The sequence below is a fragment of the Odocoileus virginianus genome, chromosome 2 (assembly GCF_023699985.2).
Source record: "Odocoileus virginianus isolate 20LAN1187 ecotype Illinois chromosome 2, Ovbor_1.2, whole genome shotgun sequence".
NCBI classification, from domain to species: domain Eukaryota; kingdom Metazoa; phylum Chordata; class Mammalia; order Artiodactyla; family Cervidae; genus Odocoileus; species Odocoileus virginianus.
In genome coordinates, this window is record NC_069675.1 from 81,800,672 (window position 1) to 81,824,966 (window position 24,295).

Below are 24,295 nucleotides of genomic sequence, written 5' to 3' on the forward strand. Positions count from 1 at the left end.
TGATGCCTTGAGTACCAAACGATGCCACACAATGTCCAAAAGGAGGTCTGATGGCACATGAAACACAAACCATGGACTCTTCATAGTGCAATCCCTGGCTAAACACCAAAGTCCCATTTCCAAGTCTGTGGCAGGCTTGTCCCATCAGACAACTCACTGAGGGGACCCCATCCTGTTGGAAGAATCCGCAACAGCTCATTAGCTGTCAGTGTAGATGGAAGTGGGTAATAAGAACTTTTTAATTACTGTTTTGTAGGCCAGTGCTAATGATCATTTAAATGATGACACCCCATGCTCAAAAATTGAAAGAATAAAGTCGACAAATGAAACATAAAGCATGGATACCTCTATTATCAACCCCAAAGTGAGCATCATCTTACTGGCTTTAATACATCATTTTCTATCACATAACATTCAGGTTTATTTGAATTTCACTGCTGCTATAGTTCTATCTGCACTTAATTTTAAATGCATTTTGGTTTTATTATTATATAAAGGCTATTGCTTTCTGTTGATGCATATTTAAATAAAACTATACAAAAACAATTTAGTTCAACATTTTGAGAATCACTGTATTGTTTGAATTGCGGGAAAGATGCTACATAGCACTGGTCCACTGGGCGTGCACTCTCTAATCCTAAGAAGCTCACCTATTTAGGTATCATAAACTGACTTCTGCAGAGAGTCCAGATGAAAACAATTTTACTGCATAAGAAATGATCTCCTTTATCATTCTTTGTGAGCCACATGAAAGCAGGAACATGAACTTTTGTCCAGAACTAAATCCCCTTCAATAAATCAGAGGTTAACCGCCTCAGTCAATCAACAGGCACTGTTTATTTTTTGGATATCCCAGAGGTATGAATCAAGAAGACAAAAGAATAAAAGTGAAACTATCAGGTCACTCTGGAAGGAAAAATATAAAGTTCCCAAATGAATGTGTTCCTTGAAAATATAAACCATTTCTCCTTAGCTTGGCTCTGTCATCCATCTCGGAAAAGGATGTTTTTACAATCAGAGCAGAAATATGACTGGCGCTCCTACATTTACATTTCTTTGTTGCAAAATGAATGTAACTTGTTCGGATTCCAGCAGCGGGAGAAAGCTGCAGAAGTCGTGGTTACTTTCCAAAGTGAAACCTAAAACCACCATCTCCGGTTCACAAAAGGCAGAATGAGTCACCGGAAGAGGCTACTTGCTTGCAAAACTCATTAAAGGCAATGCAGGCCTGAATGGACTTCCTGCACCAGTGAAAAGATCGCTGGCGTCAGGACAGCACCTCAAGGCTCCAGCAAGCTGGGGGAGGGAGCCATCAGAAATCTGGGCCCAGCCCAGGGCTGCTGGTTCACACGCACTCTGGCTGCCCGGCCTGGTCAAGGGCACTGCCTCCTCCCAGCTGGGACCAGCAGCAAGGCAATGAATGCCCAAGAAGGTGGCTTAGGCTAGTGGCTGTTCATCGAAGGTCCAGGATACCTTGTGGCTCTGGCGAGCCGCTGTATTAGATTTCCAGAGGTCCTTCTCTCTCAGCAACTCCTGTGGCCCTGACCAGGCCGGATCGAAGTAAGATATCATGTGCATGCACGCTCACTCGCTTCAGTGGGTCCGACTCTTTTAGAGCCTGGAGGGCTCCTCAGTCCATGGGGTTCTCCAGGCAAGAATACCAGAGTGGGTTGCCATGCCCCACCACCCCCTGCCCACCCCCGCAGGGGATCTTCCCAACAAAGGAATCAAACCCACGCCTCTCATGTCTCCTGCGTTGGCAGGCAGGTTCTTTACCACTAGTGCCACCAGGGAAGCCAATAGATGTCCGGTAGAGCCAGGATCCACCCCCTCCATGACCCCCAGCTTTGTAGAAACAGGGCACAGTGCTTTGTGCAGTTTCAAAGGGAGGCAGATGAATACGAAATGACGGGTGATGTGACAAAGCTCCCTGGAACAGCTGGTGACAACAACACTCCTGCTGGAAGGAGGAAGTCAGATCCCAGAGTTTCATTTTTTAAAATAATGCCGTGTAACTTGCCTCCATGCCTGTTCTTCTGTCTTAGGATCGTCCGAGGGCTGCCTGTGTTACCTTTTATAGGAAAGGTCACTCTGAGGCCCAGTGGTCACTGGCTGGTTGTCAGTGCTGCTTAACATCCGCTCAAAGGGCTGGTTCTTCTGGTGGGGTGTCAGGGTTTGAAAACCAAGGTAGGAAGTATTTTAAATGTTCAGGTGATTACAGCTGAGACATCAGGAAATGCAAGCTGCCGAACTGGTTTTCCCTTGCACGTGTGAGGGCTGTCTGCACAACCGAAGGGAAATAGCATAGCCTAGTGGTTCCACAGAGGAGTGGGGACAGGCCCAAGACTGCAGCTCACAGTTACTTTCCAGAGAAGCACCTACCATTTGAATTCAGGGCAAGACTAAATCTGTGATGTTCAGCTAAATGACAGCTTGTTTTTAAGATGCACAGGCATAAATTCTACAGACACCTTGAGATGAACTGCTTGGATCTGGGCTTCACAGGGAAATAACCTGGTACCCTGGGTGGCCATCTTTAGGGCCCATATTCTTGCATTTATTCCAGAAACATTTAGGCTGATGCAGGTAAATTGATAAGATGTCTCAGGCATGTCAACAATATGCAAAATCAGTAGGAATGCTGATGGTTTTCAAGTTATCTGGGTGAACTCATCAAGGATTCTGATTTGTTCAAAATGAGAAATGAATCTGGCACACCAGAGTCCAAAAACCGAGGACGGTGGACCCGAGGCAAGGACACCTGTACCGTCTCTACTTTTATTGTACATTTATCATGCCTCTTAGTGACTTTTTAAAAACTTTTTAATTTTATATTAGAGTAGAGGCAATTAGGGCTTCCCTGGTGGTTCAGATGGTAAAGGAGAATACGCCTGCAATTCAGGAGACCTGGGTTTCATCCCTGGAGTGGGAGGATTCCCTGGAGAAGGGAATGGCTACCCACCCCTGTATTCTTGCCTGGTGAATCCCATGGACAGAGGAGCCTGGGGGGCTACAGTCCGTGGGGTCGCAAAGAGTCGGACACGACTGAGCGACTGACACTTCCACTGTTCAAAGTCGATTAGCAGTGTTGTGATAGTTTCAAGGGACTCAGCCATACACAGTGTTTTGTGATCTAAACTACTTTCTGGCTAGGAGAGACTGGCCAGGCACTTTTTAGAGATAGCAGAGGGCCCGGCCGGAGCATGCCTAGGGAATGCAAACTAGACGATGCCGAGACCCAGAGCAGGCCTCCTCTGTCCGGCTGGCACCGCAGCTACACCAGCGTTGGCACTATTCCTCGGCCCGCATCGGCCCAGGGCCGGGTACCAGGCACCCGAAGGCCACGCCTATAGCTAAGAGGCCACTGAAATGAGCCACATCTGGCAGTCCTCAGCTGTTCCCCTGGCCCTGCCTTTTGGGCAGAGACCCCAATAAAGGCTGGGTCCTCGGCTCCCCCCTCACTCTTCTGCCTCGTGACCACACTGGGGGTTTCCCACGTGGCCTCCCACTCTGAGAACCTGGGAGTGTAAAAAGCTTGGTTTTCCTGAGCTCTCCTGGGGCTGCACCTGACTGACGTCCCATACAACAGCACAGCACACAGCCCGCCTGTGCGAGAGTCACATGTTGAACATCGATTATGGGCTTGGTCCTGGGAGACACCTCACATACAGCATCTAGCACAATTCTCCCTGCTTCTAAGTCATTCTCTTCAAGGTGAGATGAGTCCCCGCCCCTGGGTGGGGAGGTGGGGAGAAGGAGCCCAGCCGTCTCCTGTCTTCACCCCCTCTCCCTCCGAAGTGCACACGGGGGGTCAGGATTTCACCAAAGGCGTCAGAAAAGAAGGGCTTTTTTTATTCCAATGCTGACCATTCAAAGCTTTAAGGTTTTTGCTTTTTAAGTAGAAAATAAAATAGTATGCTTGAGATCACACAACAGGAAATCAGCAACTTAATAACTTACCAAAAACTAAAATTCACACACCTGGCTTTCAGGGAAGTCTTTCATTGGTCTCATTTATTACAATATATTCTAGCTCTGCATCCAGGACAACGCAATCAAGGATTACAGTGATTTTATCATTGTGCCAGCATATACAAATACAGATCAAGTGTTGTAAATAAAATATATTTAAAATGGCGATCCCAAACCTAAAATGAAAAGGGAATTCTCTCTGAAGTTGTCATCATTTTCCCCAGTGTATCCGGGATGTACATTTTTTTCCATCACGTGTGATGAACGTTTGATGACCTGTCACTATGGAGGGATTCGTTTCCATTGGGCAGCTTTGAAATGTGTGGTCCAAACACAGCATCCGAGCCCGTGGCCATGGGGTCACAGAGTTATGAGTGTGTGAACATTGATTAAACTAGCGCACACATGCGTGAGTGCTTCGCAGGCACAAATCTCATTTTCCAAAGCCCATGAGGCAGGTGTGACACAAACCTGACGTTGCAACTTTCTGGAAGGCTCGCTCTGTTTCAGAGGGCAGTGGTGTGGAAGCTTAGGGTACATCCAAGTTACATGCTCTCAACAGCCGGTCATCCTGATGAAGGGCACTCGCTATGAGGGACAGGTGACCCAGGGCCATGGCCAAATTCCTCCCAGGGCAAGGGAGAAACTGGGCCAGCCTCTGCAGACCTGTGAGCTGATACTCGGTTCAGAGCAGTTAAAATTCACCCCAAAATACCCTTGAGACAGAAAGAACGTCACTAATGAGCGAGCCCAAGGTAAGGCAGGATTATTTTAAATTGTTTTTAATGCCTCCAAAAAGGGATCTGCACATGTGGGTCATGCTTCCGTGCAAATCTGCGATTAGCTACACACGGGCGTTGGTGTTTCCTGTGTGGCCGCATGGACCACTCGGGAGGGCGTCCCCTGCAGCAAAGCCCACCAATTACAAGAAAGGATTTTCTTTCACAGAAAGAGTAGAATTGCCTCAGCTGTTCCACTGTTTGCCTCCTATGACTCTAAACATGCGACTTAAATAGGAGAGCATCTCAATCAATGGAGTAAAACACTCTAAAAAAAATAATAGCTCAAAAAATAAAGCAAAATCTTTAACCAAGATAATTTTTTCACTTTTCAAATTATTCTCGCCAGGAGCCAATTTAATAAACAAGTAAAAGAGCATATTCTACCAGCTTAAAGAATGTCATTCAAATAACTGCTGACCCACTTGCCCTTAATCTGAGTGGGAAAAACGAAGGGAAATAAAAAGTATTACTCATAAATTCCAAAAGAAGGTCAGCGTGGTGAGGATTACAGAATAAGGCTCTTTGGATGGTCTGACACGTATATCTTTTTAAATGTATTATTGACAGTTATAATAGATTATGGCTAAAATGCTTATTAACAGTAACCCCAATCAGAATAAAGTAATAAATAACACTATCTACAAAGAATATATAATTCAACTTTTTCAAACTGCTTTTCTTAAAACAAACCAGTTTCTGTTGAAAGCTCACAAAAGAAAGCGACACCATCACTGTTTGGCATAAGCTCTGTTCAAGCCCCCATTTTCAGCAGCACCTTGCAGGTTAGGTTGATGGCAGAGTGTCGAACTCGAATTCGAATTCAAAATACTGCCTTGGTAGTTATTTCCTATAATCTGAACTTAAGGCATTGCAGAGTCACAGGGAGCTAGCCAAAGCACATTCTACATAAAATGTCTGCCACGGATGCATTAAGGCATAAACATTCCAGCCTCGTGCTGCAAAAAATGGGGGAAAATATGCCAGTTTATGTAAGTTAGCTTTACCTGGAGGAATGAGAGAACTTAGCCAAACATCTGACCGGTCAGCAAACACCTCAAAGGGACATGCGCAAGGTCAAGGCCCTGCACAGGGAGGTCTGGAGTCCCTCCGGAGACCTCGATTCAGCTCACAGGACCCTGCACAGCCCTCCCGCCGCACACAGCAGCCGGCACAAACCACCACGTGGCGGTGTGTCCCCCACTCTCCCGGAGTCCTGCACACTTGGCACCCCTCCCCGGATCCCGTCATCCCGAGGACCCCCGGGGTTCACAGCCCATCTTGCACACTAACCATTCCCGGCCTGGACTGGGCTGCGGAGGGTGGCAGGGCACGGCCTCCACACCAGAGGTCAGCTGATGACCCCGGGGACAGACACCCTTTGCGTGTCACTTAGAAATGCAACCCCGGAGTGGGGGCTGGGAGGGGAAAACCCCCTCCTCAGTCCTCTCTGCTCTTCAGCAAATGACTGCACATCCCCAAACCTATCCTTTAATGGGGGCGCCCGGTCTTCAAGAGATGTCAGGAGGGGGTGGCCGGGAACCTTCTAGGCTGACGCAGAATGGACATCCTGGTTTTCGAAGGGTGGCGGTGGCTCTCTCCAAAAGGTGAAGTTACTGAAGGTGTCTGAGCAGGGGAAGTCAGAAGAGTGGCTCCTTTTCAGCAAGGGAAAGACGTGGTCGACCACTTCGCAGAGTCTCACGTACCTGGAAGGAGAAGGGACTGCATCACTGCCTGAACACGTGGGACACCTGCACGCAGCCCCCGCTGCACCTGGGAGTCAGGGAGAATCCATGAGCCCATGGAGGGGAGCACGCGATTAATGCAAGGGAGGCTGTTCTAGAATAGTCCCTTGCTAACTTATAGGAAAATCAGAGGGTCCGCCAACCAAGGAGGAGTCGGAGACAACCCCGTGGGCGAGGCGGGTGTGACCCGACCTGACTTGATGGACAGAGCAGAAGTGAAGACAAGAAGCTACCAGTAGGACAGACACACACACACATCGCCTGCCTGGGACGGGGGGGGAACCACGGAAAAGAAACATCTCCTGGGCATCAGCCCGAGGCTGCAGCCCTGTGCAGTGAAAGGGCGCTGGGACCTAGGGCTAAGGAGAACTTCGACCTTCAGCTCTGCCACTGACGGCTTCCCTGGAGGCTCAGGCAATAAAGAATCTGCAGACTCGGGTTTGACCCCTGGGTCGGGAGGATCCCCTGGAGAAAGGAATGGCTACCCACTCCAGTATCCTTGCCACTGATGAGCTGGGCTGTCTCTGACAAGCAGTTTCATCTCTCTAAGCCATGATTTCCTCAACTGGAAAGGGAGAAGATGAAAACTGTGCACAGTGTATGTGCGAGGATTAAATTAAATGACGTACGCACAGTAAAATAATGGGAACTGATGCTCCATAAATGTAACAATTAATCATTAACATTGTAACATAGTTCACCTTGGCTAATGATTAGTCTCAGGAAAAAAAAGCCCTAGTTGGCACAAGGTCATGAGACCTGGGATCTACTCCTGTCTTACTGCTGTGGGACCCTGGGCAGGTGTCTTGCCCTCTCTGGGCTTCAGGTCCTTCTAGAAGGTGGACATGGGCCTCATCAGTATTTCCCAATGTTCCCTGTAATGCTCTCCCACTCTATTTTCTGCGTATTCCCAAGGAGACGTTGCATATTAGTTTCTGTGGCCTAGAACTACAAAGAGAAAGTTGCATATTGAACACGCATTTTCAGACCTCTGGGCTCCGACCAGAAACTATGATGAGCCCAGGCCTCCCAGAGCCTTCCCTGACAGTCCCCGGGTCCCTCTCCAGTTCCAATTTGCTAAGAACCAGAAAGGGCTTTTGAAATCCAAACTCCAGGAATTCACATTTCTGAGGCATAAAACAACTTTTAAATAAGGGTGAGTGTGTGTATTTAACAAAGGACTTCCAGATAAACACTGTGCTTACACAAAATGGAGAAAATCTCCCTTAATAAGCAAGAATGGTGTTTTTCCCAAGGATTGAAACAAAAATTTTATTATTTTTTTTGAAACAGAATTTTAAAATACTTCCTGGCTTTGAGTTCTGTGACTCGGGGAGGCGGCCCCTCCCTGCCAGGGGGCGGCTCACATTCATCATCAAGGTTCGGTGGCACCAGACCCAAACCCAGTCCATCCATGCTTCTCTCGGGCCAAACTTCCTCACCAGGGGCTCCTTCAGAGCAAGCAGCACTGAAGCACTGCTGGCCACAAAGGCCAAGAAAGAAAGCGCTGAAGCCCCCCACCTGGGGTCAGCTCTTGACTTCTCAGAGACAACATGCCAGCTCCCTAGGGGCAAGCACCTGGTGGGCTTGGATGCCAGAGTTCCAAGCTCAGACACAGGGCGCCAGCTTGGCACCCGAGCTCCGAGCCAGAGAAAAGCGCGTGCTTTCCTGGGGAAGGAGGGCTGCTCTCCCACGGGAACAGCTGTATCTCCTGGTCAAGGGAGCAGATGACACCATTTTTTGCCAGCATGTAAAGTCTTCTGCCATGAGGCGTGGGCACAGCACGCATGTGGGCTCCTGAGCAAGCCTGTGTAGCTACGGAAGCCCCCCCTTCCCTCGTCCTTCGTGATGAGACTTGCCCCTTGGCCGCTGCTAGCTGGGCAAAAACCTTTGCCGTTTCCGGGAACCGTGTCACTTGACTTCTTTTGACCCTAAATGGAAATCCACTGTCTCCTCGAGACCAGGAACCGCTCTCATGGGTGAGCGGAGGGAAAAGAGGGAACTGAGACACTGTCAGGGTGGGGTGGGGGGGCCCCACCGAGAACTCGGGAGGGGGAGGAACTGCGCAGAGAGGGGGAGGAAAGAAGAGTTCCTGCTGTCGTGGGCTCACGAGGTCATGCCCAGCGCCACCTCCAGTTCCAAGGGATTGGAGGAGGGTCCTGGCTTCCTAGCTCCTCCCTCCCCTCGTCCCTCCACAGCCTAAGAACTCCTTAGGTCAGGCCTGGCCTAGAGGAGGGAGGCTTAGGGGTCAGCGCCTAGGGCACCTCTAACCTGGAACTGTCCTATTTAGGCTGGATTAGACTCCACAGGTAAAAGGGCCATCTTGAAAATGAACATCTGCTTGAGGAGAACCTAGATCTCTAATTTACCAAAATACAATCCCTGGGAAGCTGCTAGACCCAAACTCCCCCAGTCTTACTCTTCCATACGAGGAGGGCCCCACAGGCCCCCTAGGGTGGCTCAGGCCAGAGGCAGCTTTCCAGATCTCCAGCGACCAGGCCAACAGGGGTGCAGCCTCTGATACAGACAAAGCAGGATGACACCTGTCTGCCCGACGTCACCCAATGACAGGTGACGTTACCCAGTGGGCACAGCTGAGGACACATGATCCACTCGAAGCAGTTAAGAACCCAAAGCAAGACACATCCAAGTCAAGAGGGGCCCCAGCCAGCCAGGCGGCCTCCCTGCAGACAGTAACCCCGTTGGGCTCACGGCCTCGGGGATGAAGGGCTTCGGCCAAAAACACAAGAGAAACTCTTAAGAGTCACACGGTGATGTTTCTGGCAAGAATATTATTATAGGTCAGGATGTGAAGAGCTATATACGTTCCTCATCTTTAAATATAGCTTCTCATGATATTTTAATTTGGTTACATTTCTCATTCACATTCTAGGCTTTCAAAGCATATTTGGCAAATCTCAGCCAATAGTTTTCAAATTCATGCCATTCCACTCTATAGCAGCATCTAATTACGCATTTAAATATTCAGCCCGGAGGTGGTTGTTACAGCAGCAACAGTCATTGTTCAGTTGCTAAGTCCTGTCCAACTCTTTGTGACCTAATGGTCTGCAGTATGTACACCAGGCTCCTCTGTCCTCCATGATCTCCTGGAATTTCCTCAAACTCATGTCCATTGAGTTGGTGATGCTATCTAACCATCTCATCCTCTGTCGCCCTCTTCTCCTTTTGCCTTCAATGTTTCCCAGCATCACCGTCTTTTCCAATGAATCAGCTCTTCACATCAGGTGGCCAAAGTATTAGAGCTTCAGCTTTAGCAACAGTACTTCCAATGAATATTCAGGGTAGATTTCCTTTAGGACTGACTGGTTTGATCTCCTTGCTGTCCAAGGAACTAGTCTTCTCCAGCGAAAATGTGAAAGCATAAATTCTTTGCTGCTCAGCCTTCTTTATGGTCCAACTCTCACATCTGTACATGACTACTGGAAAAACCATAGCTTGGACTGTATGGACTTTTGTTGGCAAAGTGATGTCAATGATTTTTAATACAGTGTCTGGTTTTGTCACAGCTTTTCTTCCAAGGAGCAAGCATCTTTTAATTTCATGGCTGCAGTCACTGTCTGCAGTGATTTTGGAACCCAAGTCACTGTTTCCACATTTTCCCCTTCTATGTGCCATGAAGTGATGGATCTGATTTAATTCAGGTTGTCCAAAACTTAGGTTGTGGACAAAATCTGAGAAATTAAAACATGTTTTCTTTGTAGGACTTAAAGGTTAAAATGCAGGCAACCAAAGGATTAGAAAGGTGTACTGTTAACTGTAAGACATCACTCCAAGGTCATTGCCAATGACAGTGATACTCACGAGGAGATGTTGGTCTTGGCATGTTCCTGCACGAGCTCTCCTTTGGGGTTCACTGTGAATATCCTATTCAGAGACACTCCCACTTGCTTGTATGAGTACACATCCTATATTTGGAGAAGTGTTAATTAATCAGAAGAAGAGAGTTCATTGTATATACAAATACATGATTTTTCAGATTTGATACAAATACAAAGGTAGAAAGGGCAGACCTTGGGGATATGGCAGATTCAGATCCCGATGCCACAACCAAGCTAGTAAAGCCAATTGCATAAATGTTTTGGTTTCGTAGTGTACATAAAAGTGATGTTTATACTATATTGTATTCTGTGTACAACTTCATGTCTCTAAAAAAAAATGTGCATACCTTTATTAAAAAAGACTGCTGAATTGACACATACACACTAGCACGTATAAAACAGACAGCTAATGAGAAGCTGCTGTGTAGCACAGGGCTCAGCTTGGTGCTCTGTGATGACCTAGAGAGGTGGAAGGGAGAAGGCTCAAGAGGGACAGGACATAAGTATACTTAGAGCCGAGTCACATTGTTGTACAGTGAAAACTAACACAACATTGTAAAGCAATTATCCTCCAATTACAAAAAAATGCTATGATTAAAAAAACTCAACTATTGAAAAATGCTAACCACCATTTCTGAAAGCACCGTTGAGCTTTCAGTGAATCCTAGCAGTCACATAAGAGATCACTGATCCCAGATCAGCACAACATACAAAATCATGAAAAAGCTTGAAATAGTGCAAGAATTACCAAAATGTGACACAGGGACAGAAAGTGAGCAAATGCTGTTGGGAAAATTGTACCAACAGGGCCGCTTGATGCAGGGTGTTTCAACTTTGTTTGCTGAAACACAAACTTTCAACTTGGGGTGGAAAAAAAAGTGCATTACCTGCAAAGCACAACAAATCAAGCACAATAAAACAAGCTCCACCTGTATTACAGAAGTTTCATTAAATCAGAACAATACCCCCAAGTAGAGTCAAGAAATAATATCTCTGGATGTGAAACTAGTAAGTCAGTTGTCCTCTATGGGCCTCAGCTCACTCATCTGTTGAGGAGCTGAGTTAAACAATCAACCACCTACTGCATTCCCTGCAAGTCTAACAACTTTCTTTAAGGTTCTTCACTCACCCATTTTCTTGGGCAAGAGTTTCGAAAACAGGAGAATTTGATCATTAGGAAGTCCCAATTATATTCTCTATATGCTGAAATTTCCAGTCAATTTGGATGGCACGCACAAAATCTCAAAGTATGACTCTTGCCATAGAAAACAACAACATTCACTTAAGACACTGAATTCACCTCTATGCTCTGTGGTTTCGTGGTTCCCTTCCTGTAGAAAGGGTCTAATCCTATTTAACGTTCTTATTTTGCTAATTTAGCACATAATCTCGACTATCAAGTTTCTAGTTTCAAATTTCAAGCTGAAACCCACGAGCCCACCTTCAAAGAAAATTAGAGGCCATGAAATGAAGATGCTGTCCTTGCCTTCAGATGAGGGCAAGTGGATCTTTAGCAGCTATGTCTAGGAGGAGGAAGGTCTGGCCTCACAGTGGAGTCTAGGCCAGCCTTTCAGATGATGGTTGTCAGCTGCTGCTGCTGCTGCTGCTGCTAAGTCACTTCAGTCGTGTCCGACTCTGCGACCCCATAGACGGCAGCCCACCAGGCTCCGCCATCCCTGGGATTCTCCAGGCAAGAATGCTGGAGTGGGCTGCCATTTCCTTCTCCAATGCATGAAGGTGAAAAGTGAAAGTGAAATTGCTCAGTTGTGTCCGACTCTTTGCGACCCCATGGAATGCAGCCCCAGGCTCCTCTGCCCGTGGGATTTTCCAGGCAAGAATACTGGAGTGGGTTGCCATTGCCTTCTCCGAGGGTTGTCAGAACAGTCAGTAATTTCAAGAGCGCAGATATACCCAACTACTACTTACAGCTGGTCGGTTTCCAAAAGCAGCATAGAAAGGTTCTGTGTTCGGGAAAAACAGGTTTTTGATGTCTGTCAAACACTGGACTTTAAACTTCTCTGGCTTCTTTTCAATCACTTCCCTGTTAAAACAAATCGACAAAATAATGGGTCAGCGCAAGCTTATTAAGAATTCATTAGCATCCAACTGTTTTTAATTGTCAAAGATGCTGGGATAGTGAGTGCATTCATCTCTTTGGAAATTAAATAGGTATAAGTCAGTTAAGCCATGGGATTGCAACAGAGTCAGACACAACTTAAGAGGAGGAAATGGCACCCCACTCCAGTCCTCTCGCCTGGGAAATCCCATGGACAGAGGAGCCTGGGGCTGCAGTCCATGGGGTCGCAAAGAGTCGGACACGACTGATCGACTTCACTTTTACTTTTCACTTTACTTCACTGGAGAAGGAAATGGTACCCCACTCCAGTATTCTTGCCTGGAGAATCCCAGGGACGGGGGAGCCTAGTGGGCTGCCGTCTCTGGGGTCACACAGAGTCGGACACGACTGAAGCAACATAGCAGCAGCAAGTCAGTTAAGCCAACCCAGGAAAGCACTAGACAGAATGTGAATCCATACTTTCAAGTCTGCCCACAAAGAAAATGCCCTGGAGCAGGGATTTTGCTGAAGACCTCGACCAATCAGCCAAAGAACAAAGAATTTCAGGGCACAGAAGAGAGAGCCTCTTCACTCTCTTCATGAGGCCAACAGGACCTCAAAAACTAAACCTAAAGAGGTGAAGTAGGTGGAAAGGAAGGTCGGTGCAAAGGTTCTAAATAAGTGAAAAACCTCACTGCCATAGATTAGAGAAGACCTAAATAAATGAAGAAATATACCATCTAACTGAACTGGGAGATTCAATATTATGATGATATTAACTCTCTATTGGTCTATAAAGTGAAAGTGAAGTTGCTCAGTTATATCCGACTCTTTGTGACCCCATGGACTGTATAACCTACCAGGTTCCTCTGTCCTTGGGATTTTCCAGGCAAGAGTACTGGAGTGGGTTGCCATTTCCTTCTCCAGGGGATCTTCCTTACCCAGGGATTGAACCCGGGTCTCCTGCATTGCAGGCAGACGGTTTACCATCTGAGCCACCAGGGAAGTCACCTATTGGTCTATAGATTCCCTGTACTTTCAATTAAACTCACACCAGGTTGTTGTCTGTATGTTTTACAGAGCATGACTTGAATAACACAGATGAATAAAGACCAGAAATGGAGGCTCACATTTATGGGCCCTCGATTTATGACCCTGACGACAAGTCAGAGCAGAGGAAAAGGGCAGCCTTTTCAGCAAATGGCATTGAGGCAACTGAACATCCATAGAGGGAAAAAAAAAAAATGGACACCCTACTGCACCCTATGTACAAAACACAATTCCTGGTGAATTACAGACGTCGGTGTGAAAAACACCACCTTTAGATAAAATATGGGAGACTTTCCTTGGGCCCACAGCCAGGGAAGGCTTTTTCAATGCACAGAAAGTACAAACTACAAGAGGAAATGATCTGTCCAACTGCACCAAACTCAGATTTATGTTCATCAGAAGCCATAAGCTGGGGCAAGATACTTGTAGTACTTCTAATAAAGGCCACATCTATAGAATCTGTAAGAATCTGTAAGACTCTTACAAATTAGAAGGAAAACAAGGGAAACACGTGAACAGGCATTTCACAGAAGATGACGCCCAAATGGCCCAGAAACACATGAAGCCATCTCTTTCCCACCAGACTAGCAGAAATGTAAACAGCTGACACTGGGTAGGCAAGAAAGGAACGCTGATGGGAGGAATACCCAGAACTGTTTGCTGCTGGTGCACAAATTGTTTCAACCACTCTGGACAACAATGTGTAGTGATTTAAGAAAGCCAAGCATGTGCACACTCTGTGGCCCAGGGACCCCACTCTTGAGCGTCCCTATGAGTGAATAACCGCAAGTGGCTCAAGCACCCACCAACAGTAGAATGGATAAACGGGCAGTGGTGGAGTCCAACCATGGGACCTACAGAAGCTAAGACGAGCCAGTGATGGCCACTCCCAACAATCCTGGAGACATAGTATTGAGCAATAAAAACAAGCTCCGGAAGGACACACAATTTGTTTACATCAAGTTCACAAATGTGCACAATTAAACATACTGGTTAGGATTACATGTATTTGTACTGATTACTTAGAGGAATAGGGAGGGATGAACACAAAATCCAGGGAGAAGGGTTACTGTTCCTGCCCAGGGATGAGGGATGAGAGCTAACAGAACTTGGGGCACAATGGTTTATCCTCTGGCTTTATCTGAGTCTAGGGTCCGCTAGTGTTCACTGTTTGATTACTGGATGATCTCAAAGGTCCCTTTCAGCTTGCATATAGAAATACTGTATATATATATGTGTGTGTGTGTATACAGTATATGTGTGTGTGTGTTAGTCACTCAGTTGAGTTGTGTCAGACTCTTTGTAACCCTATGGACTGTAGCCCACCAGGGTCCTCTGTCCATGGGATTCTCCAGGCAAGAATACTGGAGTGAATAGCCATCTTCTTCTCCAAGGGATCTTCCCGACCCAGGGATCGAGCCCAGGTCTCCTGCATTGCAGGCAGATTCTTTACCATCTGAGCCACAGGGGAAGCTCATATATAATATGTGTGTATATACATAAACACACTGCATAATTTTAGAACTATTCCTCTGCAGCTTAAAAAAAAAATGTAATTTAGATGATGATGGTGATGATGGAGATGATAGTGATAATGAATGGTGATCATGATGGTGATGATAATGGAGCCCCAAACTGAGTATCAGAAGTCCCAGGGGCTGGTCTTGGCTCTTCATGGACTTCTATGGACTCTAGAACCCTCCTTAGCACTATAAAGGCCTCACTGTTGACATTTCAAGACTCAGAGAGACGTGAGTGGCTGTATGAGTTTCAAACTTTGATCCAGTGCAGGACACTGCCCTGGGACCCCAGCTCCAGGGAGGATGCTGTTTTTCTGTCCCCACCCCAGGAGGCCAGACTTAGTCTGGCTTGGCTGCCCTGAATGCGGGCATGAAGGTGAAGGGAGAAGGGTCATTGGAAAATGGGCTGGTGGCGGTCTGTAAAAACAAAATGGTGTGACCAGGCCTCAAGGAGTCCCAGGCCAGGTGGTGGTGGCTGCAGAGAGGCCACGTAACCCAGCCTAGGTCCCCGGTCAGACAGGAAGCACATGGATTCTCAGAGTTGCTAAGACACAGGCCAGAAGTGCTGGGTTTGGGGAGAGGGCAGCTCCCCACAAAGGAGGGCAGCATGAGCCAAGGCTCCAAGCAGAGACCACCTCTCTGGACAACGGAGACTGCATCCAGGAACCAGAGAGAATGAGGCGGGAGAGGAGGACAAGGCAGGTGGTGGAGAGCCCGTGATGCCGAGCTCATGGCTGTCATGGCTTTTCTCCCGAGGGCCATGGTGAGCCGACAGAAGAAGCTGAGGGTCGTGGGGCCAGACCTGCCCTTGAGGATGAAGCCTCCAGTGCCCAGCATGGAGCGGAGGTGTTGGTGGGCAGGATGAGTGAGCAGGACAGGGGTCTGGAGCCGGCCCACAGGTGGGGGCAGGCCGAGCCTCACCTGTGCAGGGCGGAGAAGAGGCTGCTCGGGCTGAGCAGCAGCGGGCCCTGGGGCAGCACCGTGCCACGCTCGTTGACCCAGTGCAAGTAGCCCCGCGTCATGTCCGCCATGCCGATGGCCCGCGCCGAGCAGTACAGAAACTTGTACCCGTTTCTGAAAGAGAGACAAAACGTTCGCCGTGAAGGGCATCGCACACTGGAACCATTTTGTGTGCACAAACCCTGATCCGTATCTGCTCTGTGAAGATGGGCTCTGTTGTAATTCCCAAGCAAGAGGCCACCTCCTCTAAAATCTCATTTTCAACTGAACCCCATTTCCTGTCACTACTGAAGCACCTTCCTGGCCTCACTTGGTTTAACCCTCATGGACACCTAATTCCTTCCACTTTACTGTTAGGGAAACTGAGGCTGAAGGGACCAAACTGGCCAACCTACCTGCACTGGGACCATTCATACCTCTCCATCTGGCTGTTCACCTGTATCCTTTATAACCCTGATAAAATAAACAGGTGAACATGTTTCCTTGAGTCTTGTGAGCCATCCTCAGCCCTGAGGAGGGGGTGTGGGACCCTCACTTTGTACTCATGTCAGGCAGAAGTGTGGGTAAGCTGGGCACCTACCACCCAAAACTGGTGTCTGAAGTTGGGGCAGCCTTGGGGGAATAAGCCCTTAACCTGTGGGGTCTGCACCAACTAGGTAGTGACGGAATTAAATTAAATTGTCGGATACCTGCTGGGATCTGCAGAGAATTGGGTAATTGCTTGTGAAAAACAGATCACATGGGAATATTCTTCGGTTAAATACAATTTTATTTAGTAGAAATGAATTTCCCTATTTTTGAGACTTTGAAATCCTAAGAGTCCCAAAAGACGTGGTATAAATATTAAATAAATGCCAAATTCAATGCCTTACTATAAAGACAGAATGTAAGATACATCCCATTAAGAATTTCTGTATTGATGATATGTATTTTAATGTATTGGATTAAATATATTTTAAAAAATTTAAACACCATCTATGGGCTTCCCTGGTAGCCCAGTGGTAAAGAGCCTGCCTGCCAGTGCAGGAGACACAGCAGACATGGGTTTGATTCCTGGGTCAGGAAGATCCCCTGGATGAGGGCATGGCAACCCACCCCAGTATTCTTGCCTGGAGAATCCCATGGACAGAGAAGCTTGGTGGGCTACAGTCTATAGAGTAGCAAAGAGTTGTACACAATTGAAGCGATTTAGCACAGTACAACATAAACTACCCACTTATCATCCCACTTACTGCTCCACTTTGACTGTTTCACACTGAGCAATGGACCTGCCTCAAGATTTTCCTAGTAATATGTTCTTTAAAACCAGGAAACAGGAAAGAGCTACAACGCAGAGAATCTACAAACACCAGCTTATCCAGAGCACAGAAATGTATCTGAAAATCAAGCAAGCTTTTTATGGACACATCTTTGTATCTGAGATAATTAATGTAATTTTTTTTTTAATCACTATTTCTACATACAGGTCTTCACATCAAAGTCCTAAAAGCTGCCGCCTACAGGGGTCTGAAATGCTCATTTTATTCGAGCCTTGATTTGCAAATGCTCTTCACGGCTGGATCATGCCACTGGCTGTCCTCGCTGGCTGGCCTTGCCGAGCAAGTGTTTTGCTTCAAGTGTTGTTTCTAAACTTAGCTGGCAAACCAGCTCCAGGATGTCCTAACCAGAGGAACGCCTGTTAGTGGCAACAGGGATCCCCTTTCCAGAGCCTTCACCCCCAGGGGAGCCATGTGAAAGACCAGGTGTCCCCATCACTCGCTGGGTGGGCGGGCAGCACCCCACACGGCACCCAGCACAGTCCCTGGTGCCCAGCAGGGTCTGCCATCAGCAAGATCCTCAGGGCACTCACAGAGGACTGGCGTGAACAACACACACGCTTGTGGCTTCAATCGCACAACCCAGGGGCACAGCACAGCTGGCCTAGCAAAGACCTAGGGGATCGTGCAAGCCAGCTTCTCACTTTAGAGAGGAGGACACTACAGCTGGCTGCGGGGAACGGATCGGAGGGTCTACAGGGAGCCGACGGCCCCTAGAGCCCAGGTCCATGGCTCCCTCCCACTCGCCACACGACCCCCTCCCTTCTGGGCAGACAGCGATGATGCAGTAACCTGAGGGGAAAGACAAGAACTGCTGCGGCAGGAGAAAGATTCTAATGAGTCTGCTAATAATCGCTTCCCATCCTCACCATCCTGACTTCAGAGGATGCATTCCTCAGGCCACAGATGAACTGTTTATCTATGGAAACACAGGAAGCAGTCACTCTCACTAAGTCATGGAGGCACTGATTTGGTTACATGAATATCACAATATTTATCAAGCAACACAGGAAATTAGAACAATTATTGTCTGTTCTCTAATCCTCCTTGGCTCAATGATCTAGATATTTTAGGAGTCAGTCCTTCTTTTCTTTCTTTCCAATTATTGAACACGTATATTTGAATGAGGCAGTCTTCCAATCTCTTCCATTTGTATCTGCTAGAGTTCTTTTTAATCAATAACCAAGTCAGCTTTTTAAAATCGATAACCAAGCAAGCTTTATATCCTCTCTGTGAACAAGGTAATAATCAACCTGACAGCTAATTTCTCATGGGCTGACTTACTCAAACAAGTTATTAGACCTGGCAAAAAGATAGAAATTGCCCTTATTTTCTGTTGTTTCCAGGTAAACGATTATCTGCAACTGGTCTTTCCATTAGAAAAATACTGCAGAGTGTAAAATATAGGAGGGACCCAAACGCAAGGAAAGCAGAAATTCAAGAGCCATCAGTCCAAAACCCCACAAGTAAGTGGCCTCTGCTCCCTGGTACTCTACATGCTGAACGTTTCTCTGAACACGTCTCTGAGTAATCACAAACATGACATCAACAGAAACGACCTCCCAACCTTTGCCAGTTCTCAATCCCTGTACTTTTCCCGGTTGTGGCTGCCTAAGACCTGGAGGAGGTGGTGTGTGAGATGCTGCCTGGATGGGTATTTGCTCTAACCAGCTACAAAAGTCGATGCCACGTCCAGCCTGAGCAAGCACTCCATGATGGCACCTGGGCCACCCAGACAGGGCGAGCCCTCGGGTACCAGGGAGGCCAGGGGAGGAGGACACAGAGCTGCCCTATATCGATTCTGGCCTGGAGAGGCTTTGTGAGAAACCATGGGGTCTGAGCATTACAGGCAGGAAACCTGTGAGAGGCAAATATCAGAGAAAAGGCCCTCCAAGCAGGAGCCATCAGGTGAGGAAAAGTGGGAAGATGGGAAAACAAAGGATGAGATGGGGAAAAGTCAGACTGGGGTCGAGCAAGAAGTTACGGGGCGAAGCCGCCAAATCAGGCACTAGCAGAAGCCTGACCCAACACTGCTGGGTTTGAGAGCCATACAGAGGGGCCTGCACTTGCTTGTGTCTGGAGCCCCTGAAGGCCATGGCCAAGCTGAGTGAGGGTCCGAACATCGCTGGTCTAACCCCGTGGGTGCCAATGAGAACACGCATCAAACTCGGTGAACAAGTTAAGTGTCAGGCTCCTTACTCTCAATCGCACCCAAAATGAAAACACCATAAGTCCTCTTAACTCTCAGATCCTCATCCACAGACTGGACTCATTCTAAACCAGTCGATCAAACAAAAGAATGATCAGGCATTCTTTGGTAAGCAAGATAATTTTTGTAGGAAAACCTAAGAGAGACACAAATCAATACAAAAAAAGTTCTACAAAACATCAGCACCTCCCCCCGCTTTTTTAAATATTACAGTAAGAACAGGAATAGATTCATGTTCCAAAATCCAGAATCAATCAGGCTGGGAACTACTCAATATCCTGACCCACAGGGGTTTCTTTCGACTAAAAAATAGAGGCATTTTTCAGCGTCAGGCTAGTCAAGACAGTTCATCAGTGCATTAATCTTCAAGGCAAAGTGTCAGCCATGGGGAGGCTGCAGGCGACTCCAGTCCACAGAGACATGGAGGAAGTGGGACTAAGCACCTGCTGGTGTGGGGGAGGGAAACCCCAACAGCTCTGAACCCTGGAGATGAACCAGAGTAGAAGCAACAGACCGGGACCTGGGCCGACCAGGACTCCAGGGGGCTCTGCCTGGTAGCAGCTATGGGAATACAGACCAATCGTTTTAACTCTCTAAGCTTAGAAATGACAATACTTGCTTCTCAGAATTACTGTAAGAATGAAGTGAAGTGACACATGTGCCCGACACTTGAGAGCAACTCAATATGTACGTTCCCACCCTGATGTCCTGGGTACGGGCCCCTCAGCAGAGTGCTCCCCGGACCAGGTGGATGAGATGGGCACTGCAGGCTGGCCCACAAAACCTGCTTGGAATCGGGACCGTTTTTAGCCTAAAATACATCCCATGGCCAAAGTCAGGCTACCATGTCTTCACCTGACTGTGAACCTCGACCCGACCCATGAGGCTGGCTGCCACCATCTTCCCTCCCCATCAATTTTCAATATCCCAACCACTTCCTTTCTTGCCTTTCGGTACTGAATTCAAATGCGGAGCTGGCAGGCTTCCATCGTGCGCTCCACCACCACCCCCGCCATCTCTCCCTGGCTGAGGGTCAGCATGTCTAAGCCAGCCCAGCAGGAAAGGTTATGTGTGCAGACTGCCGCGTGTTCCCCGGCTGTGGACTTACTGGCTCACTTTATGGTATAGCTTGGCGATGCCCTGGTGGGTCCAATCCTTCCCCAGTGTGGGTAAAATGTGCCCGAGAGTATCTGATCTGAATAAAGACAGAGAATAGAAAAATTAAATGACAAGCGAACTGCGTGAACAGCAAGTTCCTACTGTCTAGCGAAGGGAACTATAGTAGATATCCTGTGACAAACCACAATGGAAGAGAATATGAAAAATACGCACAACTGAGTCACCGTGCTGTACAGAAGAAATTAACACAAGACTGTAAATCAACTATACTTCAATAAAATCTTTTTTTAAAAAAAGAGAAAGGCAGGCATCAGTAAAGGAAAAAAAAGTTCACTGATTCATTGTACCAGAGAAGACAACGTTAAAAATGCAAGTGAGACACACAACTTGCTCTCTGGGCGGAAACCCTGAGACTGAGCGATGATGTCAAGGAGCCACTGCCCCAGAGTGAAGAGATCCCCAAGCCCCCACTGCAGCTGTTTAATTCAAGGAGCCCCAGAAACTGAACTACACGAGCCCCGAGAAGCCCCAGCAAGAGGAGCCAACGCGCCTCCAGGCCCAGGGCCCACAGCCCCAGAGCAGCAGGACTCACCGAGTGATGGTCCCATCGATGTCAGAGATGACCACCTTGTCGTCCCAGTCCCACAAGTAGATGGTGCCTTCGCAGCGGCACGTGCCCTGGTACTGCGTGGTGACGCTGAACACCACGTCGTTGGGGCCGTTCTTTAACTTCAGGCTTTTCTGAAAGATAGAAGGGCGAGGCCCAGGGAAGGGGCACGTGGTTTCTGTTCCATGAGAAACCAGATCTGGACTTTTTTTTTTAATCACCCACCCTAGGCCACCATACAATTCCATCCCTGTCTTGCTCTCGATGAGGATGGTTCTTTCCAGGACTGGGGCAACCTGAACCCCAGCCCCCCTCACAGGTCCACATGTAGGGCAACTGGGACACGTCCCCCAGGGGCAGGTGACAGGCACTGGGGCTCACGACAGGAAATCATGACCCCAGACTGGGATGTACTTCCTTGGCCACATAAAGGGCCATGAGCGTAAAGGGCCATGACCAGCAAAACGAGTCTACGCCAAATGCGGAAATACATTCCCCACACCAGTCATGAGTATGGATGACGACGCACAGAGACTGGAAGAAAGCAGTCTCGGTTATCAAGCATGTCTCATGTCCAGAAGCACAGAGGCCAGGTTCCAGGAAATCACTCCAGCTTCTGAAAGCAGAAGCCCCTTTTGGGGGTTCTGAATCTCTGCACTGGGGCCCTCAGGTGCCAGCCAGCTGGCAGCCAGAGTCCAGGTCGACCCCAGGACTGCTGGAGGGGGCCCCTGCCACCCAGCTGCTACTCTAGGACCGCGGGCTGCAGGGGTCTGGCCTGTCCCTTCTCTTTTCCCATAAAACATCATCATGGCTAGGCCCGGCTGCCACGAACTCTTGGGACAGCTGAACAGAGACGCCCGCTCACTGTCTGCTCGTGGGAAACAGGGTCCAGGCCTGACTCAACCTGGTGGGACAAAGGCACAGAAGAGGACGCCCTGATCAGGATGGCCCCTGCTACCAGCAGGTCTCAGAAACCATCATGAGTGCTCCAGCTTCCCCCAATTCAGGAGGCGCTGACCTAACAAACATCTCCGGGAAAGTGGAAACGGCCCATGAGGTATGGTCTATCAGTCATTTACACCTCGAGACAAACACCCTCAGGCTGCCCTCCTCCAACACTTGAGACCAGGGTGCCTACAGGGCAGACACAGGGGAGCGTGGCTGGACAGGAGCCTGCCTGGACAGGAGGCACCGAAATGTGGGGGGGATGTGAGCTCAAGGAGGAGGCCAGCGGGTACTGGGACAGAGAAGGTGCTTGAGGCTGACTCGGGGCGGGGTGGGGGGGGGAACTCAGTCCCCCCAGTCCATGGAACCCGCCGAGCACAGGCGGCAGGAGCCGGGCCGGAACCCACGTCGCGGTGGCGGGAGGAAAGGGCCCTCACCAGCTGCTCTGATGTGAGGCGCAGAGTCTTCTTGTAGCTGACGCTGGACAACAGGGGGAGGTGGCTTGTGTTGGACGGCTTGGCAGCCGCGTGCTCCTCATCACTAGAGGATGACTCATGCTTTATTCTGGAACACACAGTGATGTAACCGTCAATTAGGAAGTCCATCTGGGCAGCCATTAAACATGCATTAGGCCAGAATCGATGACGGAGTGCTGTCCCTGGGGCGGTCACTTAGCAGACACCGTCACTAATCCCATTCATGAGGCTCCTGCATTATTCACCCGGGGCCGCCACTCCTCATTCAGGTGCCTGCTCGATGGCATCAACGCTCTATTTTAAACTGAGAGGCTCCCCTCATCCTCCCTGAAGCCTTGGAGGGCACCTGCGTTCTCTCTTCCTCCATCCCAGGCTGCCGGCCAGGCCAATCACAAGGAGCCCAAATATTTTCCTACACATCCAAGCCCATCGTTTCCTCCAAACACACAATTCCAAATAACAAGGTCACTCTAGGAACTTACAAACAGGTGCCAGGGAAGCCAAGGAAGACCTCCCCCACCTTCCTCCAGAACCCCTCAGGAGGCTGCCCCTGCACCATAAGCCACACCGCACTCGCCTGCACAGAAGTCAGGGCTCCAGACCTCTCCACACGGCGGGTGGCGGGGAGAAGGGCCTGGGAGGTGCACGTGGGGAGCAGGCTCATTTTCTCCAACTAACCTGTATAAAGCATGTCAGCAAATAACTGCTCCCTGGATTCGAATCCTGCTATGGCACTGTCCCCAATCTATAGACCTGCTTCCCAGGACCATCTTCTTTAAAAATGCCTTAACACCATACAAAGTGCTTCCTAAACGACTATTAGGCTAAAGGGCGACAGCTGAGTGATCTGGAACAAACCGGTCCCAAGGCCCCGGGTGCGCAACTCCCCATAAAGCCTCCTGCTCAGCACATCACTTTACGCAATACTCAGCTTCTCCTGGAGTCTCAGGAGGCTCCCACCTTGTCCGCAGTGCCCTGGCCTTCCCCTTGCCTCCCCACTCCTTCTATCAGAAAACGGTCAGGTGTTTCCTCCGCAGCTTGTTGCTTTCTTGCCCCACGTGTTCATTCCAGAAGCAGTTCCTACAACCCAACACCACCCTGAACTAGGGAGATGCAAGGGAAGCCCTGTTACCCTGCTTCTGTGTTGTTTCTCCCAGCTCTTTCCCCACCCAAAATGAGCTGCCCCTCCCCAGGGCCCCGCTCTCGGCCCTACAAGGGGTGGCCTCCAGTGGGCAGTGGGCTGGAGCTCAGGCCATCAATGCTCCTAGGCACCGTGCCAGGCGTGAAAGTGAAAGTGGAAGTGTTAGTCACCCAGTCGTGTCCCACCCTCCACTCTTTGTGGACTATAGCCCGCCAGGGTCCCCTCCGTCCATGGGATTCTCAAGGCAAGAATACTGGAGTGGGTTGCCAAGCCCTCCTCCAGGGGATCTTCCCCACCCAGGGATCAAAGTGCAAGGTATGGAGGATACAGCAAACCACCTGGCCCCAGCTCCCTGGGGCTTTTTGTCTGAATAATCACAACAGAGCAGGACAAGGGCTGCACTACGAGGAAAGAGGGTGTCCTGGGAGTGGCTGAGCCCCCGGGGCAGAGAACTTCCTGGGTTTTGGCTGGACTGGAGGCCCCGGAGCTGTGCGGATCAACCACAGCTGAAGTTCCAGACTTGGCCATCACGGGGTCACAGCCATGGTAAATGAGGGTGGG

The 24,295-nt window shown here is 48.8% G+C and overlaps 1 protein-coding gene across 6 annotated transcripts in view; it reads right to left on the reverse strand.

Annotated features, from left to right (window-relative positions):
• Positions 1 to 3,986: 3,986 nt before the first annotated feature.
• The window catches only part of LPIN1 (lipin 1), a 133,096-nt gene continuing 112,787 nt past the window's right edge, over positions 3,987 to 24,295 (reverse strand). For 5 of the 6 annotated variants that reach the window (XM_070451544.1, XM_070451534.1, XM_070451550.1 and 2 more), the window contains 7 exons: positions 22,555 to 22,681; positions 21,158 to 21,306; positions 20,555 to 20,641; positions 15,883 to 16,035; positions 12,262 to 12,376; positions 10,319 to 10,422; positions 3,987 to 6,457 (listed from right to left, as the gene is read on the reverse strand). In XM_070451544.1, the coding sequence (XP_070307645.1) occupies positions 6,298 to 6,457; positions 10,319 to 10,422; positions 12,262 to 12,376; positions 15,883 to 16,035; positions 20,555 to 20,641; positions 21,158 to 21,306; positions 22,555 to 22,681 (895 nt within the window). In that variant the 3' untranslated portion in view covers positions 3,987 to 6,297. Of the gene's footprint in view, positions 6,458 to 10,318; positions 10,423 to 12,261; positions 12,377 to 15,882; positions 16,036 to 20,554; positions 20,642 to 21,157; positions 21,307 to 21,334; positions 22,077 to 22,554; positions 22,682 to 24,295 lie in introns of those variants that run through there. The other variant, XM_070451554.1, reaches the window with a different exon arrangement.